The sequence below is a fragment of the Salvelinus namaycush genome, chromosome 23 (assembly GCF_016432855.1).
Source record: "Salvelinus namaycush isolate Seneca chromosome 23, SaNama_1.0, whole genome shotgun sequence".
Classification (NCBI taxonomy): Eukaryota; Metazoa; Chordata; class Actinopteri; order Salmoniformes; family Salmonidae; genus Salvelinus; species Salvelinus namaycush.
The window spans coordinates 25434905-25458314 of NC_052329.1; the positions used below are offsets into that span (position 1 = coordinate 25434905).

Here is a 23410-nt window from a genome sequence, read left to right on the forward strand (position 1 = left end):
TTATTGACTTGATTATTCCCGTCATTTTTAGCTTAGCTACGTGGTATAGTCCTTGTGCGTTCTCAATAAACTTCCGGGTGCTTTCGTAAATTCGGTCTGGCTATATATACTCCGATTTCAGAGCACTCTCGTCTGAGTGTACCAAAGCTCATAATAATGTATTTAGGGCGAATAAAATGGCAGATGGGTCATAGTAACTGTTAAACTTGACAATGCTATTTTCATCATCTGTAATGTATACGGACATAACTCACATGCTCCTAATAAGACCCTTTTTACCCAATTTACCAGAAAAGTACAGAATTTAAGCAACAAATACTCAGAGGCTTTTCTAATTATTTCAGGGGATTTTAATGAAACACCTGATGCATCTGCTGATCGTTTTCCTCCTAGAACGAGTCAAAACCCTCAAAATAGTAACATTATCATTACATTATGCATGGATCTCCCTGTTGAGGATGCCTGGCGTTATTTCAATCCGGATGCTAAGGGTTATACCTGGACCAACAAAACTGTCACGTAAATCTAGAATAGATTTATTCCTAATTTCCCCTTTTTTGTTAGAATTTGTTTTAGATGTAGATAATCAGTTGGCTCCCTTTTCTGATCATCACTTGATTTCCCTGAATGTACAAGCTACTAAAAAATCAAAAGGTACTCGAGGATATTGGAAATTAAACAACACACTTCTTAAAGATACTACTCTCATTGAAAACATCAAATCATTAGCTAAAGATATTTTTGCAAGAAAAGACTTGGGTCATGGAAGTAGATGGGAATTCTTCAAATATAAAGTCAGAGTGGTAGCCATTAAACGCGCCAAAGAGCTGATGCAATTAAAGAACCTTAGAGAAAAGGAGATGATGAGCAAGCTTGATAGATTATCTTTCTTTAGAGAACTATCTGAAGAAGAGGAGTCTGTGTTAAAGTCTTTACAACTAGAATTAGAACAGCTTTACACGGATATGGCAAAGGGTGCCTTTGTAAGGTCAAGAGCAAAATGGATTGAAGAGGGGGAAAGAAACACTAGTTACTTTTTTGCACATGAAAAGAGAAACTACAAAAGAAAATCTATAACTGCACTAAAAATTAACGATGTTTTATGCAAAGATCCCATTACAATATCATCATTTGTCAATTCCTTTTATGAAAACCTTTACAGCTCTCAAATTCAGGAAGATGGTTGTGAAAGCTACATTTGCCACATTCAGAATTATGTCCCTGAAATTGAGGATGATTTCCACTCAGTTTGCGATTCACCTGTGTCAATTGAAGAAATTAGAGAGGCTCTGAATTCAATGAAAAAAGGGAAATCACCTGGCCCTGATGGCCTGTCAGTTGAATTCTATAGACAGTTTTGGGAGTTACTAGAAGACCCGATTTTCAATATGTTTCAAGATTGTATTAAAAATGGGGAAATGGTCTCCACTATGAAACAGGGCCTTATTTCATTGATTCCCGAAGCCCGATAAAGACCCTTCTCTCTTTGACAATTGGAGACCAATTACTTTATTAAATGTTGATTACAAATTGATTGCTCTGGTTTATGCCAAAATATTAAAGAAAGGAATATATACCATTATAAATGAGACTCAAACAGGATTTATGAAGGGCCGTCACATCAGCTCTAACATTCGTTTAGTTTTGGACCTTATGGATTATTCAGATGCAATTGACTCAGATGCAGTTGTCCTATTTTTGGACTTCTGTAAAGCCTTTGACACAATTGAACATGAATTTCTCTTTAGGTCTCTTAAACTTTTTGGATTTGGTGAAAATTGTATTAAAGTAATTCGCATGTTTTACAAAGATATAAATAGTTCTGTGCTACTAAACCTTAATACTTCCAAAAGATTCAGTATCAACAGAAGTGTACGACAGGGATGCCCAATTTCGCCATTTTTATTCATTTTGGTTGTGGAACTTCTATCTATAGATATTCTGAATAATGCAAATTTGTATGGCTTAACCATTTTTAACAAAGAAATCAAAATCTCCCAACTGGCTGATGATACTACTCTTTTCTTAAGAGACAAAGACCAGGTCGCACATGCCCTTAATACTATAACTGCATTTTCTATTGCATCAGGATTAATGCTGAATGTTTCTAAATGTGAAATCTTATGTTTATTTGACTCTGATGATAAAGAAATATAAAATATTCCTGTAAAGGACTGTGTTAAATATTTAGGAATACATCTGTCAAAAAACCACTTAGTCAGACAACATTTGAATTTCTCTCCTAAAATTAAGAGAACTAAAAAATAGATTTAATAATTGGCTACAAAGAGATCTTTCTATACTTGGGAGAGTACTTCTGTCCAAGGCAGAGGGACTGTCTCGTTTTGTGTACCCCTCATTATCGTTATGTGTAAATCCAGCTACTTGTAAAGAGATCAATAAGACCTTTCTTGACTTCATCTGGAAAAATAAGTCTCACAAAAAAGCTGTCCTTTCTAACAAAAGAGCTGAAGGCGGTCTAGAAGTGTTGGATTTTGTTGACATAAATAACACTTTCAAGATAAACTGGTTGATTTTTTGGGGGGGATTAATACTGATTCAATATGGTATTTCATTACAAATAATGTGTTTAATAAATTGGGAGGTCTTCAATTTTTACTGAAATGTAATTATATTCCTGAAAGATTACCTGCTAAATTGGCTAGGTTTCACCAACAAGCTATAATGGCCTGGAAAATATGTTTCCTGCACAATCTTTCCCCACATAAAGCTCTTTTGTGGAATAATTCAGACATAACTGTAAGGAATAAGTCATTGTTCTACCCCAGCTTGCATGAGAGGAATATTGACTTTGTTCTTGATATTTTCGACAACAAGGGTAATATTCTCACATATGAACAATTTATATCATTGAAAGAGTTTCCAATACCTTTCAGAGAGTTTATTTCTGCCGTTCCCAGTGGTCTAACTACACTAATGAAAACTCATCTTAGCTTTGGGAATGATCACAAAGTTTATCCAGAACTCAGATTGGAAGGTGTGAGCCTACTTGATAGATCTTGTTGTAATAAATATATAAGACAAATTCTTCATTCACAAAACCAACTTACACCGAGAGGAAAGTTTTTCTGGAACATGCTTATTCCTGACATTGTCTGGAAAAATGCATGGTTAAGGCCTTACAAATACTGTATACCAAACAAAGTTAAGGAAGTGCACTTGAAAATTTGACATAAGATATATCCATGTAATTCTATGATATCCAAATTTGTGGCTGTTGATATCTGCGTTTTCTGTGAAAAAGAAGGTGGGAATCTGTCTCACTTGTTCTTTGAATGTAAATTTGTGTCAGAATTTTGGGAAAACCTTGCAAAATACTTATTTACCATTATGAACACTGCCAATGTTTTTGACATGAAAGATATAATATGTTACTATTGCAATGATAACAAGACCACTGAAATTATTGTACATTTTTTAAATTCTTGTTGCCAAATACTTCATACACAAACAACAATTCCAAAATTCTCTACCAAAATTACAAATTTTTCTGATTGAATTTAATTATCTTATTAAAACATTAACCCTAGTGAATAACAACAAGAATAACATCTTCCTGAATCATAAGATTTTTTCAGAGTGAATACAATTGCACTAAAATTGTTTAGTTTTTGTATTATTTTATTGATATTTTTTGTATGTTTGAGCGTTTTCTTGTTAATACCTGTGTTTTGTTTTGTTAGACATGTTTGATGTAGCAATGTAAGTTGATTTTTGTATTATGAAACATGTTTATTTATTTATTTAAAAGGTGGTGATGTCCCATCCTTTCAGGTTGTTGTCACGAGGTAGGACTAAATACATTTAAATAGTGGAGTATGGTATTCATTATTATTTATTGTGAGTGTAGTGTTAGATGGTAGGGTATTTTTTTGGGGAAAAAATAAATAAGCAAAGTATAAGGGAGTTATACTCCAGTCTAGTAGGTGGCGGTAATGCAACATATATTCAATGCCAACCGCAGTTAAACCTCGAAAAAGAAGGATTTCAAAGTTCATCCTGAGTCTGCTTCTAAAAAAATATTTATTTGTCAACATGTCAACACAAGTCCATGACAATGTCAAGGTAGGTTTGTTTTGAGATTACAACCATGCATGTAGCTACACTCATTATTAAAGGTAGCTAAAGAAAGACGTTGTTTTGATCTCCTAGAGTACCTACCCTCAGCCTAGGTATGTGTAATAAGTGTTGCACCTTGTTCCCTGCATCGATCTTTCAACACAACACCGCGCAACATGCCGTCGCCACTGTCTTGCAGTAAATGTTCTACACATTTTGAAAAGAAAGCAAAAGGGTTCAAAATATTACGTATTTTAGCGCTAACAGATGAGAGGACAGGTAGAGTACTTTCCACGGACATTACCCCACCACTCTGTCCGCATTTCTGTGTCCAGACAGTCAAATCAGGCTTCAAATAACCATTTCCTCCGTGACTCCTCCGGTTATTATGTCAACAAAACAAGTGCATGACAATGTCAAGGTAGGTTTAACCTTACGAAAAAAAGATGCCGTCAGTGCAGTAACTGTAGTACACTGTTGTATAAGTGTAGTTAGAGTGCAGTATGCTGCAAATACTGCGTCCAAAATAACTGTTTAACTACAGTAAATTATTCAGCAATTATTGCGTCCAAAACACCAGTTGACTGCAGTTTCAAACTGCAATCTTTTTGTAAGGGTATCATCATATTTTCTATCAGAATAATGGTTAGGGCAGGCAACCCCTTTCCTGGTGTACTGCAGGATTTGGGTCCAACTAGGCACCACACCTGCTCAGCTGAGCTAATTGATCAGTTCATTGATTGCCTAAATTCAACACACCTGGTCTTCCAGGTCGGTTAAATCAAAAACATGAAGTGTCTGAGGCACTCCACGACCAGGGTTGCCTACCTCTGGGTTAGGGGGTTGGCTCTACAGTCCCTGGACACGGGTTCCAATTTGCAACAATATCATATCACGTTGCCTGGGGAGCAGACAGGTGAATTTAGAAATTGGAAACCTATTCCTATTCCACATTGTCTTGGGTGATTTCTCTGAATCAGATAAAGCCTAGTCCTGAACTAAAAACCAAACTCAATATTGAAAGTGATTTTTAGTCCACGACTAGGTTTAATCTGTGTCTGGAGACTGCCCCCATATTCAGCTAGTCAAGGGCATGATTTATTATTATTTTTATTTATTTAACCTTTATATATCCAGGTTAGTCTCATTGAGATAAAATCTATTTTTCAAGAGAGACCTTGTTCAACCAAGACACCAGTGGGGGGAACAATGTTTGAGACAAATATCAGATATACTGTAACATGTCTGTACAGTATGTTTTTGATGTAAACACAAATACATTTCAATTACAGAAACATCCAAATGTCATAAAAAATCTATCATATATACCACCGCATCAAGTCCTAATGACAATCACATTCCTCAGTAACATGTGAGTCAACAAAAGTTTTAAACTCCTCCAAGGAAACAAGGTTCTGGGGTTTCAAGCTGGTCTGGAGAGAATTCCAAGACCAGGGAGCTGATTAGCTAAAACACTTTTTGACATGATCTGTTCTTATTTTAGGAACTGTTAAAAGTAAGTAGGAGTGAGACCATATCTGGTATTTATTTTCAGACTTTATTAAAGAAGAACAAAAATAGTGTCAGTTTTACCAAAACTGCCTTAGATCATAATTCATATAGTATAGCAATGTTTAAGCCTATGTAGAGTCAACGAAGACTAGCCAACAGTGTGTTCAGATGCTTTTGGTTGGTAATAAACCTAAGAGCTGCATGATACATGGAATCAAGTACCATCAGGGTAGTGCTTGAGGTCTGCATATAAATTACATCAGGGCATTGATGATCATGTCCAATTAAATGAGTGTGCTTGTTCAAGATCAGTGGAACAGTTGTTGGGGACACCTAAGGACAGAGAGGTTTGGGAAACACTGGTACCAAGTATTTTAATAGTGACATTTAAATATTTTGATCTCTTCCTCAGCAATATTATGGTTCTCGCCTGGAGTCCACCTGTGATCTGCAGACCAATGCTGCCTGCTCTCTACCCTGCAGGCCAATGCCCAAGAGTGCTATAGAGGCCCTCAATCTCGTTCACCCTGAAGTAACCAAACGGTATGACGATGACAATGAACCAATTGATTCAGGACTGCTTCTGTTGAGAATGTATCTATTTGTATAATGATACAGAAGTAGAATACATTCATTTCCAACCAATATACACGAATAAAGACTAATATTGCAGCAAATGTGAAACTGGTTAGGACACACACTCTTTGTTCCAGATTTAGCAGACACTCTTATCCAGAGTGACTTAGTTAGTGCATTCATCTTAAGATAGCTAGGTGGGACAACCACATATCACAGTCATAGTAAGTACATTTTTCCTCAATAAAGTAGCTATCAGCAAAGTCAGTGCTAGCTAAAGGGAAAAGTGTTCGTTCACGAAAGGCTATATATGTCATTTTGTTCTAGGTTCTTTGGCTGTGGTCTTCCTGTTCCAGAGAAACTTCAGGGCTGCAGAATCTTGGACCTGGGCAGCGGTTCCGGCAGAGACTGCTATGCCCTCAGTAAACTGGTTGGCGAGACTGGCCATGTCACAGGCATTGATATGACTGAGGAACTGGTATGTATAGCACCTAGACCTATATATTCACTCACCCTACATCTTCAGTAATCTAACAATCATTCTATTACATTGGTGTGTGATACTCTGCTTTCTGCTGTGGTAGTGTATGGCTCAGTTGGTAGAGCACGGTCCTTGCAATGCCAGCATCATGGATTAAATTCAGGCTGGGGTCATCAATACAAAAATGAATGTGTAAAATCGTCTACTAAATGTATTTTTTGTTCTCAGATTCTAGTCTCCCGTAAATACATCCCATATCACCAGGAGAAGTTTGGCTTTGAGAAACCCAACACCACCTTCCTCCAGGGGTATATGGAGAAGCTAACTGCAGCTGGCGTTGAGAATGATTCTATGGATATCATAGTGTAAGTTGAGGAACAATCATGTTCATTTGCTATCAAAACAATGAGTCCTTCTTTCTCTTTTGATCGTTTATCTGTTTTACTGTGTCACGATCTGTTGGGAAAGTGAACAAAAATCCACTTCTTTTATCTACTGTTTCTTCCAGGTCAAACTGTGTCATCTGTTTATGCCCTGATAAGAAAACGGTGCTACGTGAAGCCTATAAGGTCCTCAAGGTAAATAGTCCACCACACTGCCTGTTATCATTGCATAACATGATTATTCAAAAGAGTATCCCTGGGCTTTATAAAATACAGATGGCAGTGACTGTGTCTCATGAAAAGTACTCCTTTCTTTGCCCGTGTCTCTCTCCCATCTCTCCTGTGTGATATAGGAGGGTGGTGAATTGTACTACAGTGACATGTATGCCAGCAATGTTGTTCCTGACCACTTAAAAGAAGATTCAGTTCTGTGGGGTAAGTGATCAAGTTGCACCTTCCTAGCAGACAAATAATGTTTGGTAATGCATATTCTGCTTCTGTAGAAAAGCCTATCTCTTATCTTAAATATTTTTCAGATTCAGTCTCATTGGTGACATCTCAATATACCCATAAGTGGTTTCACTTGACCCGAGTGTGCCGTGCAAGTTGTAGAACTGCACTTCACACTGATGATGTTCTCTTTTCTTTTGTGTTTTGTGATAGGTGAGGGAATGGGCGGTTCCCTCTATTGGCGCGACTTTATCTCATTGGTCCAGGAGGTGGGCTTCAGCACACCTCACCTCATCTCAGCCAGTCACATTGAGGTCCACAACTGCGAGCTCAAAAAGAAAGCAGGTATATGCATCTCCATGACTGTCTAAGGCTACTTACTGTAGGATGGAAAAGGTATGCAGTTCTTACGCTAACCTAACTAATAGCACATTTATTAATGGGATCTAGAAGCATTTAGTATAAAAAATGTAAGCCTAGTCAGTCACTTCCATTTCCAATGTGTTGCAGGTGATATTAGCTATGCATCTGGCACTTACCGGCTCTTCAAGTTGCCCAAAAAGCTTGAGATGTCAAGTGCAATAGTGACCTACAAGGGGACAGTGCCTGACTACCCATGTCAGCTGGAGTTTGACTCCTCCCACTGCTTCAAGGTATGTTGGTGCAAACACGGCAGGGCTCTCCAAACCTGTTCATGGAGAACTACTGTTCTGTAGTTTTCGCTCCAACCTCAATCTTGCTCACCTGATTCTAATAATTAGCTGGTTGATGAGCTGAATCACGTTAGTTACAACAAGGGTTGGAGTGAACCTACAGGAGGGTAGCTCTCTAGGAGCAGGGTTGGAGTGAACCTACAGGAAGGTAGCTCTCTAGGAGCAGGGTTGGAGAACACTGAAACACAGCATAATAGGACTACCCTCACCTAAGCCATTTTCATTAAGGCAGCATTTTGTTTATGTAGCAAGGTCATGTTGTTCCCTTATTTTATGAACAATTGTTTTACTTGTGTATGCATACTGATACAGTAGTTGGTATGGACCACTGATACACACACCTTTTATACATACAAATGGATTCCACACTACTTTAGGTCAATGCACAAATTGTGTGGGTTGTCTAATATGTTAAGTGGATGTATAATAATCCCTGTGATGTTGTGCTGTGCAGAAGGACGTGGCGCTGCAGGTGGATGGGGAGATGGCTGCTATCCTTCAGTGCTCTCGCTTCTCCTCGGACTTCTGCATCCAGAAGGTAGGTACCACTTTACAAAGGTAACACCTTATAGCTCTGTAATAGCCATGTAATTACAATAGTAACATGGTACCCAAAAGCAATCAGGGACTTTATTATTATTATAGGAAATAAAGCTACTCCGCAAATACCTCAACTGGCGTTTACTGGTGATCATTTGAATCCTGAACTGTCCCTTTTCAGTACGGCCACCTCAACCCATTTCTGCTGGCCGATAAGCTGGGCTCCTCAGTGAAGCAGTGCTCCAAAACAGGCAAAGCCGCAGGAGGCTGTGGGGAGACTTAACTAACTACACCTGGATGACATCATATCCATGAAGGACCCTCCTCAGAGTGACAGGGTGTATGTCCCAATAGTCTCTCCTTCCTCCTGAAGTGTGCACTCATTCATTACTTCCCACAAATCTAAAATCATTGGATTGTTGTTGGCCTGGGCTATTGGGAGTTTCCACCATATTTCTTATACCAGTCATTTCATAACAGTGAAGGGAAGTGAACAAGTGCACTTGAAGGAGAGGTTATTTGGATCACCCAATGTGACAGAACAGACGTCAATTTTGATGTCCGTACCTATGTAGCACAAATTATATAAAAAGGGTTGTAGTGTTTCTTTTCAGACTGAAAAGCCTACTGTGCCTTGAAATACTATATTTTCCTCCCATGTCCAGCTCATAGATTTAAATGGCAATGGTTGTTTTATTATGTGACATTTGGAGCATTTCCTTGATAATACATGAGACTGTAGCCTATATACTAACTTATTTACACACTGATGTGGACGCCTAAGGCCCGCCCAGTCATTCAATGTAAAAATTTAATTTGTAAAAAAAGACTTGTCTTGTTAAATTATCAAATTACATGCACACAGGCTGAAGGTCCCACCAGCCCATACACATAGATCACTTGACAAACACACAAAAGAGAAGATAAATAATTCAACAAAACTGCCAGTTTCAGATATTTATTTGTATCTAGGAGTATTCTGTGTGTGGTGGTGATTTTGGGCCTCGCTAATGTGACCCACATTACCTACAACGAGGTCAAATCATGATGTCAGTGATCTTCAGGTCGGAGTCCAAGAAAGATGCTGAGTGTCCGACTTGGAATTCCGAGTTGGATGACCATTCCGAGTTCCCAGTTGTCTTGAAAGCTCGGAAGTCAGAGATTTCCTAGTTCCCAGTTATTTTGACTGCGGCAGTAGCCAGACTAACAGGGTTTCCACTAGTTACCACAGCCACCATTAGTCATGATTAGATTATATTTTAGATTAGTTTAATAGTCACATGTACAGGGTTGCAGATGTAATTACAGGGTACAGTGAAAGGGGGAGAAGATAGCTGATTTAGTGGTGGTTATTCAGCAGCCTGAAGGTCTGGGGGTAGAAGCTATTGGCCAGTCTTACAGTTTTTGCCATGATGCTCATATTCTGCCCTCGTCTGAGTGATGGAAACGGGGAGAACAGGCCATAGCTCGGGTGGCTGGGGTCCCTGAGGATCTTCTTGGCCTTCCTGCAACACTTGGTGTAGGTGTCCTGGAGGGCAGGCTGAGTGTACCATCCACTGTAACGCCTTGCGTTCCCTGGTGGTGGAGTTGCAGCCAGACAGTTTGCTCTCGATGGTGCTCCTGTAGAACACTGTGAGGGCCCTCGGGACATGCTGAATTTCTTCAGCATCCTGAGATAAATAGTCGCTGTCGTAAAAATTAGCTTTTTGGTCTTAAGGTTAGGGTTAGTCAAGGTTAGCAGTGTGGTTAAGGTTATGTTTAAAATATTAGCAACCAGGAAATGGCAGAGCGATTTCTGCAAAGTGCATCTTTATGTGTTTCCCTTAAAGGCTTACCTTAATAATAATGTTACCTTACCTAAGGGAATTGTTTAAGGGTTTTGCATATAGTCCCTCAAACATTTCCTTGGATAAGGTAATCATTTAAGGGTTTAAGGTTAGAGTAGTGCAGAAGTTGTCATATGCTGAGGCAGTGAAGAAAGTAGAGGAAGATGGGTCAAGGGAGAGGGATCCTGAGAGGAGTGGTGTGAATAGTAGATTTGTACCAGTACAGAGGGATAGGCCAACAAGTGATATGTGTTTCAGTAAGATTGGATTTTTAGCGTTTATAGTAATGGTTATCAACTGTACTGCAGGGATGGACGTAAGTCGCAGAAAATTGAGATTGTGGTGGCAGCTGCAGAGAAGTATTTGGGTGTGTGAGACTTGACATCAGAAGAGTTACAGGGTGTGTATAAGTGGTGATGTCTCATCCTTTCAGGTTGGTGGCATGAGGTAGGACTAAATAGATCTAAATAGTGTAGTAGGGTGGTGTTATTTTTATTTTATTTGTTAGATTTTTTTGTGAGTGTAGTGTTAGATGGTAGGGTATTTGTTTATTTCAAGCAAAGTATAAGGGAGTTGAACTCCAGTCTAGTAGTTGGCGGTAATGCAACATATTGGATGCCAACCGCCGTTAAACCTCATCGAAGAAGCACTCTTATCGAATATTCAAAAATGTATTACAATAATGAGATGTATCCAAACTTAAGGAAAGCTTTGACTATGTACAGACTCAGTGAGCATAGCCTTGCTATTGCGAAAGGTCGGGGTACGCAGACCTGTGTACACTGCCCACAAAATGAGGTGGAAACTGAGCTGCACTTCCTAACCTCCTGCAAAATGTATGACCATATTATAGACACATATTTCCCTCAGATTACACAGATCCACAAAGAATTTGAAAACATACCCGATTTTGATAAACTCCCATATATACTGGGTGAAATACCACAGTGTGCCATCACAGCAGAAATATTTGTGACCTGTTGCTGCAAGAAATGGGCAACTAGTGAAGAAAAAACACCATTGTAAATACAACCCATATTTATGTTTATTTATTTTCCTTTTTGAACTTTCACTATTTGCACATAGTTACAACACTGTATAAATACATAATAGGACATTTGAAATGTCTTTATTCTTTTTGAACTTCTGTGAGTACCATGTTTACTGTTAATTTTTGTTTATTTCACTTTTGTTTATTATCTACTTCACTTGCTTTGGAAATGTTAACATGTTTCCCATGCCAATAAAGCTCTTGAATTGAATTGTATCCACCAATCCAAAGAAAGGATAGCCTGGAGCTAAACAGGCCGACATGCCGCTTTGTGGACAACGACTCCCATTGTTAGGACGGAGAGACTTGTATCTTCTCAGTATATCCATCATCTTTGATTAAATTTAAGCAAACTTGAATTAAAAGATGAGAAAATTAAATATGTTTCATGCAACTGGGCCCAGAGTTCTCTCTGAAACTGCATCAGACACATGCGAAGCAGTATCACGCGAGAACTCGATGTAAACAAACAAATCTGTGTGGTTCGAAATCGGGCTTTGTGTCATGGTGAGCACGTTCACGACAGGATCATTGTCTGTTGTTGTGACTCATGAAAATAAAATGTAGCTGTTGATCAAATATAACAATTTCATAATCACCCCCAAAATAATCTGCGAGATTCCTCAAAATTATCCTGGGACAAACAGGGTATTATTATTCACTCTGATTGGTCGAGGACCTACAACACCCGCCTCTGTCGTACACTGATTGGCTTGGTGAACGCAGCGAGGATTCTACCATTGGTCTCTAACTCTGACACGTCTTTCCTACTGTTTTATGGCAATTATTTAGGAGATTCGTTGAACTAACAAGATAGCTAGACAACAACACACTAGGTATGTATTGAATAACATATACATTAGTTGGTTAAACTTCGCGAATGATGTTTAATAAATAGGTGTAGCTACTGGTGTTTGATAAAATAACTTGTCTGGTGGTGGTTAGCTAGCTAGCTGCTGCTGTCACAGGAAGAATAGGACTGGAGACTAACGTTAGTTCTTGACATCTAAGTTAGCTAGCTACATTTATCAAACAATTTAGACTTTTTTTAATATCCGCAGATATTTCTTGTTAGCTAACTAAGTCATCTTCAGTTTGTGATTTGAGGCTGACCAGCTAGTTGGAGGAACCAACTTGAGCTAGATAGAGTAGCTAGCTAGCCAGTTAGCTGTCAGTGTTACCAAATGTTGCAATCATTGTTAAGGCTAACAGTAGTTCGTGTATGTGTACCTAATCATATTTGTTAGTTACTTTAACCCAAGTTTCTAGATCCATTTGTAGTTAAACTTGTAAAAAAAAAAAAAAAAAACTGTAAAATGGCTCTAGTTAGCTATTAGGGGAGAGTGGAGTAAGTTGCGCCAAAGGGGTAAATTGAGCCACCCTTCTAGGAAACCATACACAAAATGCATAATTTGACCACATATTTAGGAAGAGGTCATAATTTCATGTAGTCTTGAGGAAGAAACCACATTTTCACCAAGTCAAATTAATTTATTGTTAGAGGTTTCATAATGCTTGTATCTTAACCAAAATATATATTTTTAAGATTGTTCTATACATAATTTGGGGTCCTACACCTAGCATGAAAGTGCATCCTTGTAGCTGTGTGGGCAAATTTATTACAAATGTTTGTCTTGGGGTAAGTTCAACCAATGGCAAGTTGAACAAATTGAAGGCTGGGATATGAGGTAAAAACGGGGCCTGGCCTATGTTCAAAGTGTTTTAGAAATGTACAGTGTTTGTTAGGTGTTAAGCCTGTGTTAAAATATGCTTAAAAATAAGACAAAAAGCTATTTTGTTGAATTGTGTTTGGGAAATAAAAAATAGACATGGTTTTAAAAAGGTAGTCTTAATATTTCATTCAGTACAGTAAATGTGTAGGTGTCTTAACTCCCCATACCCAAGGTAAATTGTGTCATCAGACCACTTTTTTTTGGACAAGCTATGTTTTCAAAACTAATGTTTACTTGAATTCTGATTATTTCCAGGGATACACAATATCCTAAAATATATGTAGCCTAGATATCTTTGTTAGAATACTATATTTCCCTTGATGGAGTGATGCTTAATGTAAAAAATGGTTCAATTTACCCCACTCTCCCCTACTGGATAACTTTAGTACAAGTCCATTCACAGTCTGACAGCTGGCTAACAACACTTCTGAATGAAAGAAAGGAAAGAAAACAGTTAGCCACTATATTTAAAATCAAATCAAATTTTTATTTGTCACATACACATGGTTAGCAGATGTTAATGCGAGTGTAGTGAAATGCTACACATAACAGTAAATAGAAATACAAACACATTACCTGGAAGACAGTCACCTTTGAATGGCACAGTTTCAAATTAGACACAAAAAGGAGATAATTGTAGTCGCATAACAATGTTCCAGACTTGGTGCATTGGTACTGCTTGCCTCGCAGTAGCAGAACAATCTATGACTTGGGTGGCTGGAGTAATTGACCATTTTTTGGGGGCTTTTGTCTGATGCCGCATGGTGGTCCCGCATGGTGGTCCTGGATGGCAGGGAGCTCGGCCCCACTGATTTACTTGGCTGTACGCACTACCCTCTAGCACCTTGTGGTCAGATACCAAGCAGTTTCCATACTAAGCTCTCATCTGAGGGCTCATGCCAAATCTTTTCAGCCTCCTGAGGGGGAAGCGATGTTGTCATGCCCTCTTCACAGCTGTGTTGGTTTGTGGACCATGATATATCTTTAGTGTTGTGTACACTGAGGAACTTGAAGCTCTCGACCCGCTCCACTACAGCCCCATTGATGTGAATGTAGTCCGCGATCAGCTCCTTTTTCTTGCTGACGTTAAGGGAGAGGTTGTCGTACTGGCACCACACTGCCCGGTTTCTGACCACCTCCCTATAGGCTGTCTCATCGTTGTCGGTGATCAGGCCTACCACCGTTGTGTCATCTGCAAAATTAATGATGGTGTTGGAGTTGTGCGTGGGTGAACAGGGAGTACAGAAGGGGACTAAGCACAGTCCCATGAGGGGCCCCCGTGTTGAGGGTCAGCATGGCAGATGTGTTGTTGCCTACCCTCACCAACTGGGGGCAGCCCGTCAGCAATTCCAGGATCCAGTTGCAGAGGGAGGTGTTCAGTCCCAGGGACCTTAGCTTGGTGATGAGCTTGGTGCAGACTATGGTGTTGAACTATGGTGTTGAAATTATTAAAGATAATTTAATGTAGCAAAGGTAATCAAGCTCAAATTGATATGTGATACAGGAAATGTATTGAAAATAAAAAACAGACTTACATCCTAGTTACTGAATGTAATGATTTGGCCCTAATCATGGTTATATTAGGCAGGTTTGTTGGAGCGGGGCGTGGTTTACTGTGTTGACTATCAGGTGTACCGTTAGGCCTACATTTTGTAGTACAAAATGTTAAATTAGTACAACCAAAAGTGGTAGGAATCTGTTCAAGATCTTTCGTGACCATTCTACACCCTATATGAAAGTCTACTAGTCTCGACCTTTATGGAGACCGAGACATAAATTAAACCTAGTTATTACCGGATTGTAATAGTCATGTTCTTTCCTCTGTAGGATAAAGACTTGGAGACAGAATGGCATCAGAATCTCCGCGCAGACCAAGCCGCTGTGCTGGAGGGGTTGTGGTGCGAGCACAAGCTGCCACGTAAGGACACACACACACACACACACACACACACACACACACACACACACACACACACACACACACACACACACACACACACACACACACACAGAATAATAGGCTTTCAGCTATTCCACCTGAAGTGTCTGGTCTGCCTACTTATACAAGTTTCCCCTTGCAAAGCATGACATTGCCTAACAGCTAATCCCATGATGGTTGTTATTGACCATCAGTTTCAGATATATGCTTCAGTGCTATTGATCAATATGATCTGGTTCAGTATATTTCCTTGGGCACTTTTTGAGGTGGAGAGTGCATAACAGAAAGTGTTAACTACAACCAATTTAGCTGAATTAAGTGCAAAGACAATACTTATACCTATGCATACACTACAAATATTCTACTCATAGGTATACACATTCAACAAGGTAATGCTATTGTGTTATTACAGTGAGCAGTCGTATATGGAGAGTGTTGTGACCTTCCTCCAAGATGTGGTCCCTCAGGTAAGACTGTTTCCATTGATTGTCGTCTTTTCTACAGTAACAGAAATGTGTATTACATGTTACCCTTATTCAGAATGACTAGCTTACTCAGGCAGTCAATGGTGTTTTTATAGGGTGGAGAGAGTTGAAGTATAGGATTAACTGAATCACAAATGATCTTATTAAAGTTTTAATAGGTCATTCTATGACATTAACAGATTGCAGTAATTTAATCTGATAAATTGTTGTCCTCATCTCCTACTTTTCTTTTGTCCAAATTCAAGGCATACACTGGCGCACCCCCAACTGATGAAAAAGAGAAAATAGTTTGGGTCAGATTTGAGAAAGCTGACATCAATGGTAAGTCCAAGAACAGTTTCAAAGCTTCCCCCCTTGACTGTGTTGTGTTCAACCTTGGAGGGCATACACGTTTTGATAACAACTGAAAACTTGCTTCATATTATCTGGTATTTTAAATCCACAGATTAGCTTAAACCATATATAAACAGGTTCTTGAATATTATGAGTTTACTGAAATATGCTGATAAGTGGCCTCTTGTTAGAATTCCTGGGTAGAAAACTGTTTAAATGTGACACATGAATAGTTCCTTTGGCAGGCGTTGTTTGCGAACCATTTGATGGTTCATTTCTTGAAAGGACTTTGAGTGACAGGTCTGATGTATCTCAATGGCACAAGTCTGTGTGTGTGTGTGTGCGCGCCAGATCTCTCCCTCAATCTGACAACAGCTGTGTTGATTAGACACAGCATTTTGTCTGTGTTTATAAACATTTCTACCACTTTAATGTTATTTACGCAAACCTTTTGAAGAGGACTTCTGTTTGGCGTTCAATTTAGAGCTTCACTGTTCCAGCCCTGCTTCTTTGCATGCTCAATGTAAAGCAAATTGTTCCATACGGAAGCAATGGTTCATATACATTAAAAACGGCTGGAGTTGACACGCATTCAAAGTAGCTAGAGTTGAACATTTATTCAGAAGAATGAGCTGGAACAATTAAACTCCAACCATTCTTCTACAAAATGAAACAGTTTTGTAAAAGGTTTTTGAAATCGACAAAGACAAGGATTAATCATTTTAGATAGCAGCAACAAACAAAGCAGTCAAATGTATTGTATAGACTGATTATACACTGAGTGTACAAAACATTAAGAACAATGGCTCTTTCCAAGACACAGACTGACCAGGTGAATCCAGGTGAAAGCTATGATCCCTTATTGATGTCACTTGTTAAATCCACTTCAATCAGTGTAGATGAAGGGGAGGAGGCAGATTTAAAGAAGGATTTTTATTGAGACATGGATTGTGTATGTGTTCCATTCAGAGGTGGAATGGGCAAGACAGAAGATTTAAGTGCCTTTGAATGGGGTATGGCAGAAGTGCTACGCTGCTGGGGTTTTCACGCTCAACAGTTTCCCGTGTGTATCAAGAATGGTCCACCACCCAAAGGACTTCCAGCCAACTTGACACAACTGGGGGAAGCATTGGAGTCAATATGGGAAGGTGTTCAATTTCAGGAAGATGTTACTGATGTTTGGTATACTCAGTTTATGTTTGCATATGTTTATGGGGAGACCTACAAGACACATACAACAGTTGTCTGGGATGGAGCCCGCGACAGAAGTACACTGGTTCTGATTAGACCCCCCCGTCTTCACTGGTTTTGCCAAAGTATGGTAAATATCTATGTCAGGCAGTTCTAGTTTGATAGTCAATTCATCAAATGAATTAAAATCAAAATAAGTTTGAATAAGTCTACAAAGTTGACTGAATATAAATGTATAACTTCCCTTTGTGTTTTCCTGTGTGTCCATCAGATATGTCCCGCTCCCCAGAGTTCCTGGAGATGCACAGTGGCAGCAGTGACCCTCCCCTCTGCCTCATGATTGGTTATGCAGACGGGATGCAGATCTGGAGCATATCCGTGAGTGTTTTTGTTGTTACTGTGCTGTTGTTGGTGTTGAAGCTTGCTGTTTGGGATTTTAGGCTGGGTTTCTGAATAAGCACTTTGTGACATCTGCTGATGTAAAAAGGGCTTTATAAATACATTTTGAATAGAAAGATGTTGAACAACAAAAGACACGCGAGTGGCACTGCTGTCTAAGACACTGCATCTCAGTGCATGAGGCGTCACTACAGACACCCTGGTTCGAATCCAGGCTGCATCACATCCAGGCCGTGATTGGGAGTCCAATAGGGCGACACACAATTGGCCCAGCGTCGTCCGGGTTTGGCCGGTGTAGGCCGTCATTGTAAATAAGAATTTGTTCTTAACTGACTTGCCTAGTTAAATAAAGGTTAAAAAAAAACAGACATTATTGTATCTCATTTGCCGTACCCCTTGTCCCCCACTAGATGTCAGGATAGACCAGGGTGTTAACAGTTAATTTATTTTTAAAATGCTCCAGTCAATTACAAGTCTTGACAACTTCTGCACCAACAGCTTCTCTAGGATCTGTGTTGTGGTTGTTAACATATGAAATACAGATCTTTGTGTTTTTGGTGTTGAAATATTTCATTTTAAATATAGAGCTGTTTACATTTGATGAGCAGGTTGGGTAGGTTGGGAGACATTACTCTCTCCAGGTCCCATAATTACAGGAACCATAGCACCTATTGTGCACTCCGGCTGGGAATTGCAAAGGACCTCACGATACGATATTATCACAATACTTAGGTGCCGACACGATATTATCACAATACTTAGGTGCCGATACGATATGTTGCGATTCTATATGTGTTCGATACTGTGATTTTATTGCAATTCGATGTTCCAAACAAATTGCACACCATATGTCTGCTGCAGAGGGACAAGAGAGAGACATCAACATTTTTATTAGTCATGGAAATAAAAGTGCTGAAACAAATTGTTCCCTGTTTAAAAAGAAGATAGAGAACAAACTTTGAAAGAAAATACTGGCATTTGGTACAGCCAACTAAGACAAATAATATTGCGATATTGTCAAAATGATACAATATATCGTCCAAAATAATATCCCGATGTGTAACTGTATCTATTTTATTTTACCCATCACTATTGTGCACCCACATTGAGCAGACTTGAAAAATAGAGAGACATGTACAGGCCTCCACAATGTGAGGAGAATCATGGAGGTGAGAGAAGGGCCACTCATTTCCTTCTCTCCTCGTCTGTCACTGAGGAGGTAGACTTAGACTTTTGATATTCTTTTAAGGTGGTTTGTGTTGATGTGACTGGTGTCATCCCAGGGTCAAATATTTAAGGAGGAATATGGATTGAAATAAAGTAAGAAACCACTTATGGAAAAACCTAAGAGTGGAAATAGCATTAATGTTTTTCCTGCACTTTTTTTTTTAACCCAGATCTGTATTCTTTTGAGTTAATTTCAAAGCCCTACAAGGAGGAAATGTAAAGGCTATTTGAAAGAGCTTTTTTTCAACCACAGTAAAGTAATTTCCAGGATTATCTGAAAATAATAACTGAGATATTCTCTAGTAAAATCATTAGAGGATTTTGTCAGCTCTACAACTTAAGAAATAACCTGCAACTCTGCAAAGGCCTCTATTTAGGACTATCAGGTTTCACGTGCAAGCTGTCACAGAAACATGCTAACTTTACATACATCCTGTGAGATCTAAACAGCCTAAGTCCTTAATCAGTCCTTTCTAAACATCCACAGGCCACCAAGGAAATGACACACTTCCCCTCCACACACTGACACTGGAGGCTGACTGACACACACACACACTGGTGGGATGTGGCTATGAACAACATCTCTGTTGTTAGCGCACCTCTTCTCTCTTAAAGATGAGAGGAACTATATGCAGCTAGCTACAGATGTGCTACACTAGCCAGCCTACATAATACCATCCAGAATAAACTAGGAGAGGAGAAGGGCCATAGCCAGCCAGCTAAAAATGTGCTGCTGCACTACATATAGAGTATTGTAGTACCATCCCGAGTTGGGTACAGTATAGTTCCGTTTCAATACCAGTCGACCAAGGAGTGGAATTGGAATTGGCCCCAACTGGGCGATACACTCGATACTGTTGCGGTGTTGCTCCTCTTTATCTCACACTCTTACCCCTCTTGTAGTTTTTCTGTGGTTTTGGCATGTTTCCGGGACGTTTTGTTTCACTGGGTTCATATTAAGTTATGATAGCACCTCAGTCTCGAACCCTGAGTAGCTGTAAAGTTTTTTTGACAGTCGCTAAGCCGACACCCTCTGTAATGGCACTGACTGCATGGAGAGACACACACACATACACACTCCTCATCAGACGCCCGACAGAGTGTGCATATCAACCGTCCGTGTGTGTGTGCATTACTGTCCACTCAGACAGCGAGGGATCTTTGACTGGATAGGTGTCGCCTGTCTTGTCCCAGACAGATGAGGCCCATACTACCGTGGGCAAGTTGTTGGCCGGAAGAGGTGTTGGGGGAAATGACCAGCTTTGAAGAGAGGTGTCTGTGTGGGCGCTGTTATTATTAAAGTACAGTCCCAGATAGGGACAATATCAGCCTGTCTTCATGTGCTTCCAAGAGGGATAAAAGTTATCACCGCTGGTCTACCGCCTGCTTTGAAGCTCAGCAGTGAAAACGCCCCCCGCTTGTGACCTTAGTACCAAGTGTTATGTGTCTCTCATGGTGGTCTTGTGACCTTAGTACCAAGTGTTATGTGTCTCTCATGGTGGTCTTGTGACCTTAGTACCAAGTGTTATGTGTCTCTCATGGTGGTCTTGTGACCTTAGTACCAAGTGTTATGTGTCTCTCATGGTGGTCTTGTGACCTTAGTACCAAGTGTTATGTGTCTCTCATGGTGGTCTTGTGACCTTAGTACCAAGTGTTATGTGTCTCTCATGGTGGAAAGTAACATTTAAATCAGCTGTTGTTTTAGGATACCCAAAAGCACTTCATTTTGTTGAAAATTATTAATTGATCATATTCATATACTATCATTAGGCCCTTGCAGTGTGTCCTGTCTGAATGCATGTCTGTCTGTCTACAACTGAGGGGTAATACAGAGATTAAAACACTGTGTACAACACTAGTTTCCACAGAAAACATCCCACCCAGACCCAGAAATGAAATTAATAAAAATTATGATAATAAATAAAAAAATACACACACACACACACACACAGAGAGAGAGAGAAAGAAGCAATTGGGCATATTGCTGCTGTGTAGACAGGCGGCTAATGTAATGGCAGAAAGCAGAGATGCATGTTGTTGATGCCTGGCTGGCTGTCTTGTCACACAGAGCCATGTAAGGCAAGGATGAGCTGTGGGGTAATGCACAATGCCCACCGTATTGTCATTATCCTAACCCCCCGCCCACCCACCACACACAATCCAGCAAATTCCATTATTCTCCAACTCCATTTGCCGTAGGAATCCCACCCATCCTCCATCCTCCCACCATAGTCCCACTTATTCCCTCTCTCTGTGCTCCTTTAACCTGCTAGTGGTTTATGATGCTCTAGTTTAATGCCACTGGACCGAGCTGCACTTTTAATAAAAACAATGGCCTGATCCACCACTTTGAAAAGAGGCTACTAATTGTGCGAAAGAGCATTCATCCTCGGATGTGCTTATCTACTTAAGACACGTGGATTATGGTGACAGTAATGTGATAATGCACGTTTCGCTGTAATTTAACACAAAAAAAATCACAAAAGTGGAGCTTAGAGCTTAAAACAATGCACCATTACAGGCGTCAGAGCCACCACGGACCACGCAAGGGTTCTGACCTGACTATCCAAGCCTCTCTCTGGGGCCTAATGCAGGGGATGACCTAGCATCTCTGGAGCCTCGAACAGGGACACAGCTACCACTTTAATTCCATTAACAGTTCTCATTGCATCTGATACAACAGTAAAGACAGGAAGCAACCTACAATAACCTCTGATCTATTGGTGACCTCCAGCTATAGATACTGTAGCTTCTCAGAATGACAGGGGATATAGGCCTACACAGTACACGCTGGGTGAACAACAGGTGTGGCGGACATGTTCAACATGTCGATGTGGGAACACTATTTCCTGAACACTATCCACCTGCTAACCTGCCATTCTTTACTTCAGATACTGTATGTAGGCTATGTTTGATCTCAGTTCTGTTCAAAGCATTTTAAAAGTATTTTTGGCATCAGTCATCATAGCACTTTTGAAACCAATTACCTGAGCTGTCTGGTTATCAGACTGTTGGTCTTGCCAGCCAGGCGACACCGCAGCCTGCTCTGTCCCATTGGCTCAGTCACAGAAAGAAAGAGTAGGCCGCTCGTTTGCATCGGAATGCTTTGGGGACCTTTGTTGGTAGCTTTCACTCTACTGTTTGGTTGGCACTTCAACCACCAGCCCCTCCTCCACTACCTTTAGTGCTCCCCTTCCTCTCCCTCTAGGGCCCCCTTCCTCCTTGACAAGCCCCTTTCCACGCAGTTGGAATAGATTTTTTATTTTTTTTCCCAGTGTGAACAAATCTCTCTTTGTTCCAGCTAGGGGCCCCCACATTGTCTTTTGACTTTGCCCTGCTGCCGACTTCTTAGCCCTTTAGCCTCCATCCAAACAGGAGCTTTAAGTTTGTGGTTGTGTAGCGTTGATAATTCTTATCATTACGTTGAGGCTTAATCAGAAGTATGGCCGTATTGATTATCGGAGCAGCCTCGTAAAGAACTAGTGGTCACCCCACCTAGTGGTCACAACTCCAGCCCTGTTGACTATGGCAAACTGTTAACAGTTTTATATGAAGTGTTTACCCTAGCATTGTATAGGTGGGCTTGCCCCCCTGCCTAGCTCTATTCAGCTGGTGTTTGCTTGGCCAAGTGTTTTTGACAGAACTACACCGCAATAACCGTAAAACAACAATGTCCTCTTTTTAAATAAATTTTTTACATTTCCTTTATAAGAAATCAGAGTAAATGAGAGTGGTCTTAGACTGAGCGTTCATTGTATGCATTTATGTCAGAAGGACGGCGAGAGAAAGCTGGCCAGCCACTGTAAAATAGTCTCAAAGCGTTTGACTTTTCACTGGTGACACTACTTTTGACTTGTTACATTTACTTGTTCTTACATTGTTGTTGAACTTGCTCTACTCTCTTTTTCCCCTCTCTGTTGTAGCTGGGTGGGGAGGCCCAGGAGCTTTTCTCTGTGCGCCACGGACCTGTGAGAGCTGCCCACATCCTGCCAGCGCCCCATATCAGTGAGTATCTACCTGCTTACCTCTGCCATCTTTCACCTCTGCCATCTTTTACGTCTACCCTAACGTTTCCCAGTCTTGTATTTCTGTCGTTCTACGCGTTCACATCAGACCGTCTTTGAGTGTGATGCACATTGTAAGCGATGTTGTTCCCAGGGACTCAGGTCCTCAAGATGCTTTCGTTCTAGAAATCAGTAGAAAAGCTTGGCTGTTTTCAGCTTGTCATGCCACATGAACCTCCTCTCTGTCCACTTCAGTCAATATTTATCCACCCAATCTGCAAAGTGGAAGAAAAAACGCTCTGCAGTTAAATGTATGCGTTTTGAAGCACATTGGTCTTGTTTTTCCTCTGATGTGAGTTTTCAACACGGCCTCTCCTCCCCCGAAAAAATTCAATCACTTAAACTCAAATCAGTTCTCGCTAGCGCTCAAGGACCGCTCTTGAAACGAAGTTAAGTGTGGCACAATTTATGTCGTTTGAGGATGTGG

At 40.1% G+C, this 23410-nt stretch overlaps 2 protein-coding genes across 2 annotated transcripts in view; both read left to right on the forward strand.

The window, feature by feature from the left end:
- Positions 1-3992: 3992 nt before the first annotated feature.
- Positions 3993-9439, forward strand: zgc:153372 (uncharacterized protein LOC767695 homolog). Its single transcript, XM_038961975.1, has 10 exons — positions 3993-4086; positions 6005-6135; positions 6496-6646; positions 6878-7014; positions 7158-7227; positions 7386-7467; positions 7696-7827; positions 7993-8135; positions 8650-8733; positions 8917-9439. Exons 1-10 carry the CDS (start codon positions 4057-4059, stop codon positions 9016-9018), a joined length of 1062 nt encoding a protein of 353 aa, XP_038817903.1. The 5' UTR covers positions 3993-4056; the 3' UTR covers positions 9019-9439.
- A 2920-nt stretch (positions 9440-12359) lies between these two features.
- LOC120018570 (breast carcinoma-amplified sequence 3-like) overlaps positions 12360-23410 on the forward strand; it is a 163821-nt gene continuing 152770 nt past the window's right edge. The window contains exons 1-6 of the mRNA XM_038961784.1: positions 12360-12448; positions 15173-15263; positions 15697-15751; positions 16015-16090; positions 17565-17671; positions 22843-22924. Coding sequence (XP_038817712.1) covers positions 15193-15263; positions 15697-15751; positions 16015-16090; positions 17565-17671; positions 22843-22924 — 391 coding nt within the window. The 5' untranslated portion in view covers positions 12360-12448; positions 15173-15192. The remainder of the gene's footprint in view (positions 12449-15172; positions 15264-15696; positions 15752-16014; positions 16091-17564; positions 17672-22842; positions 22925-23410) is intronic.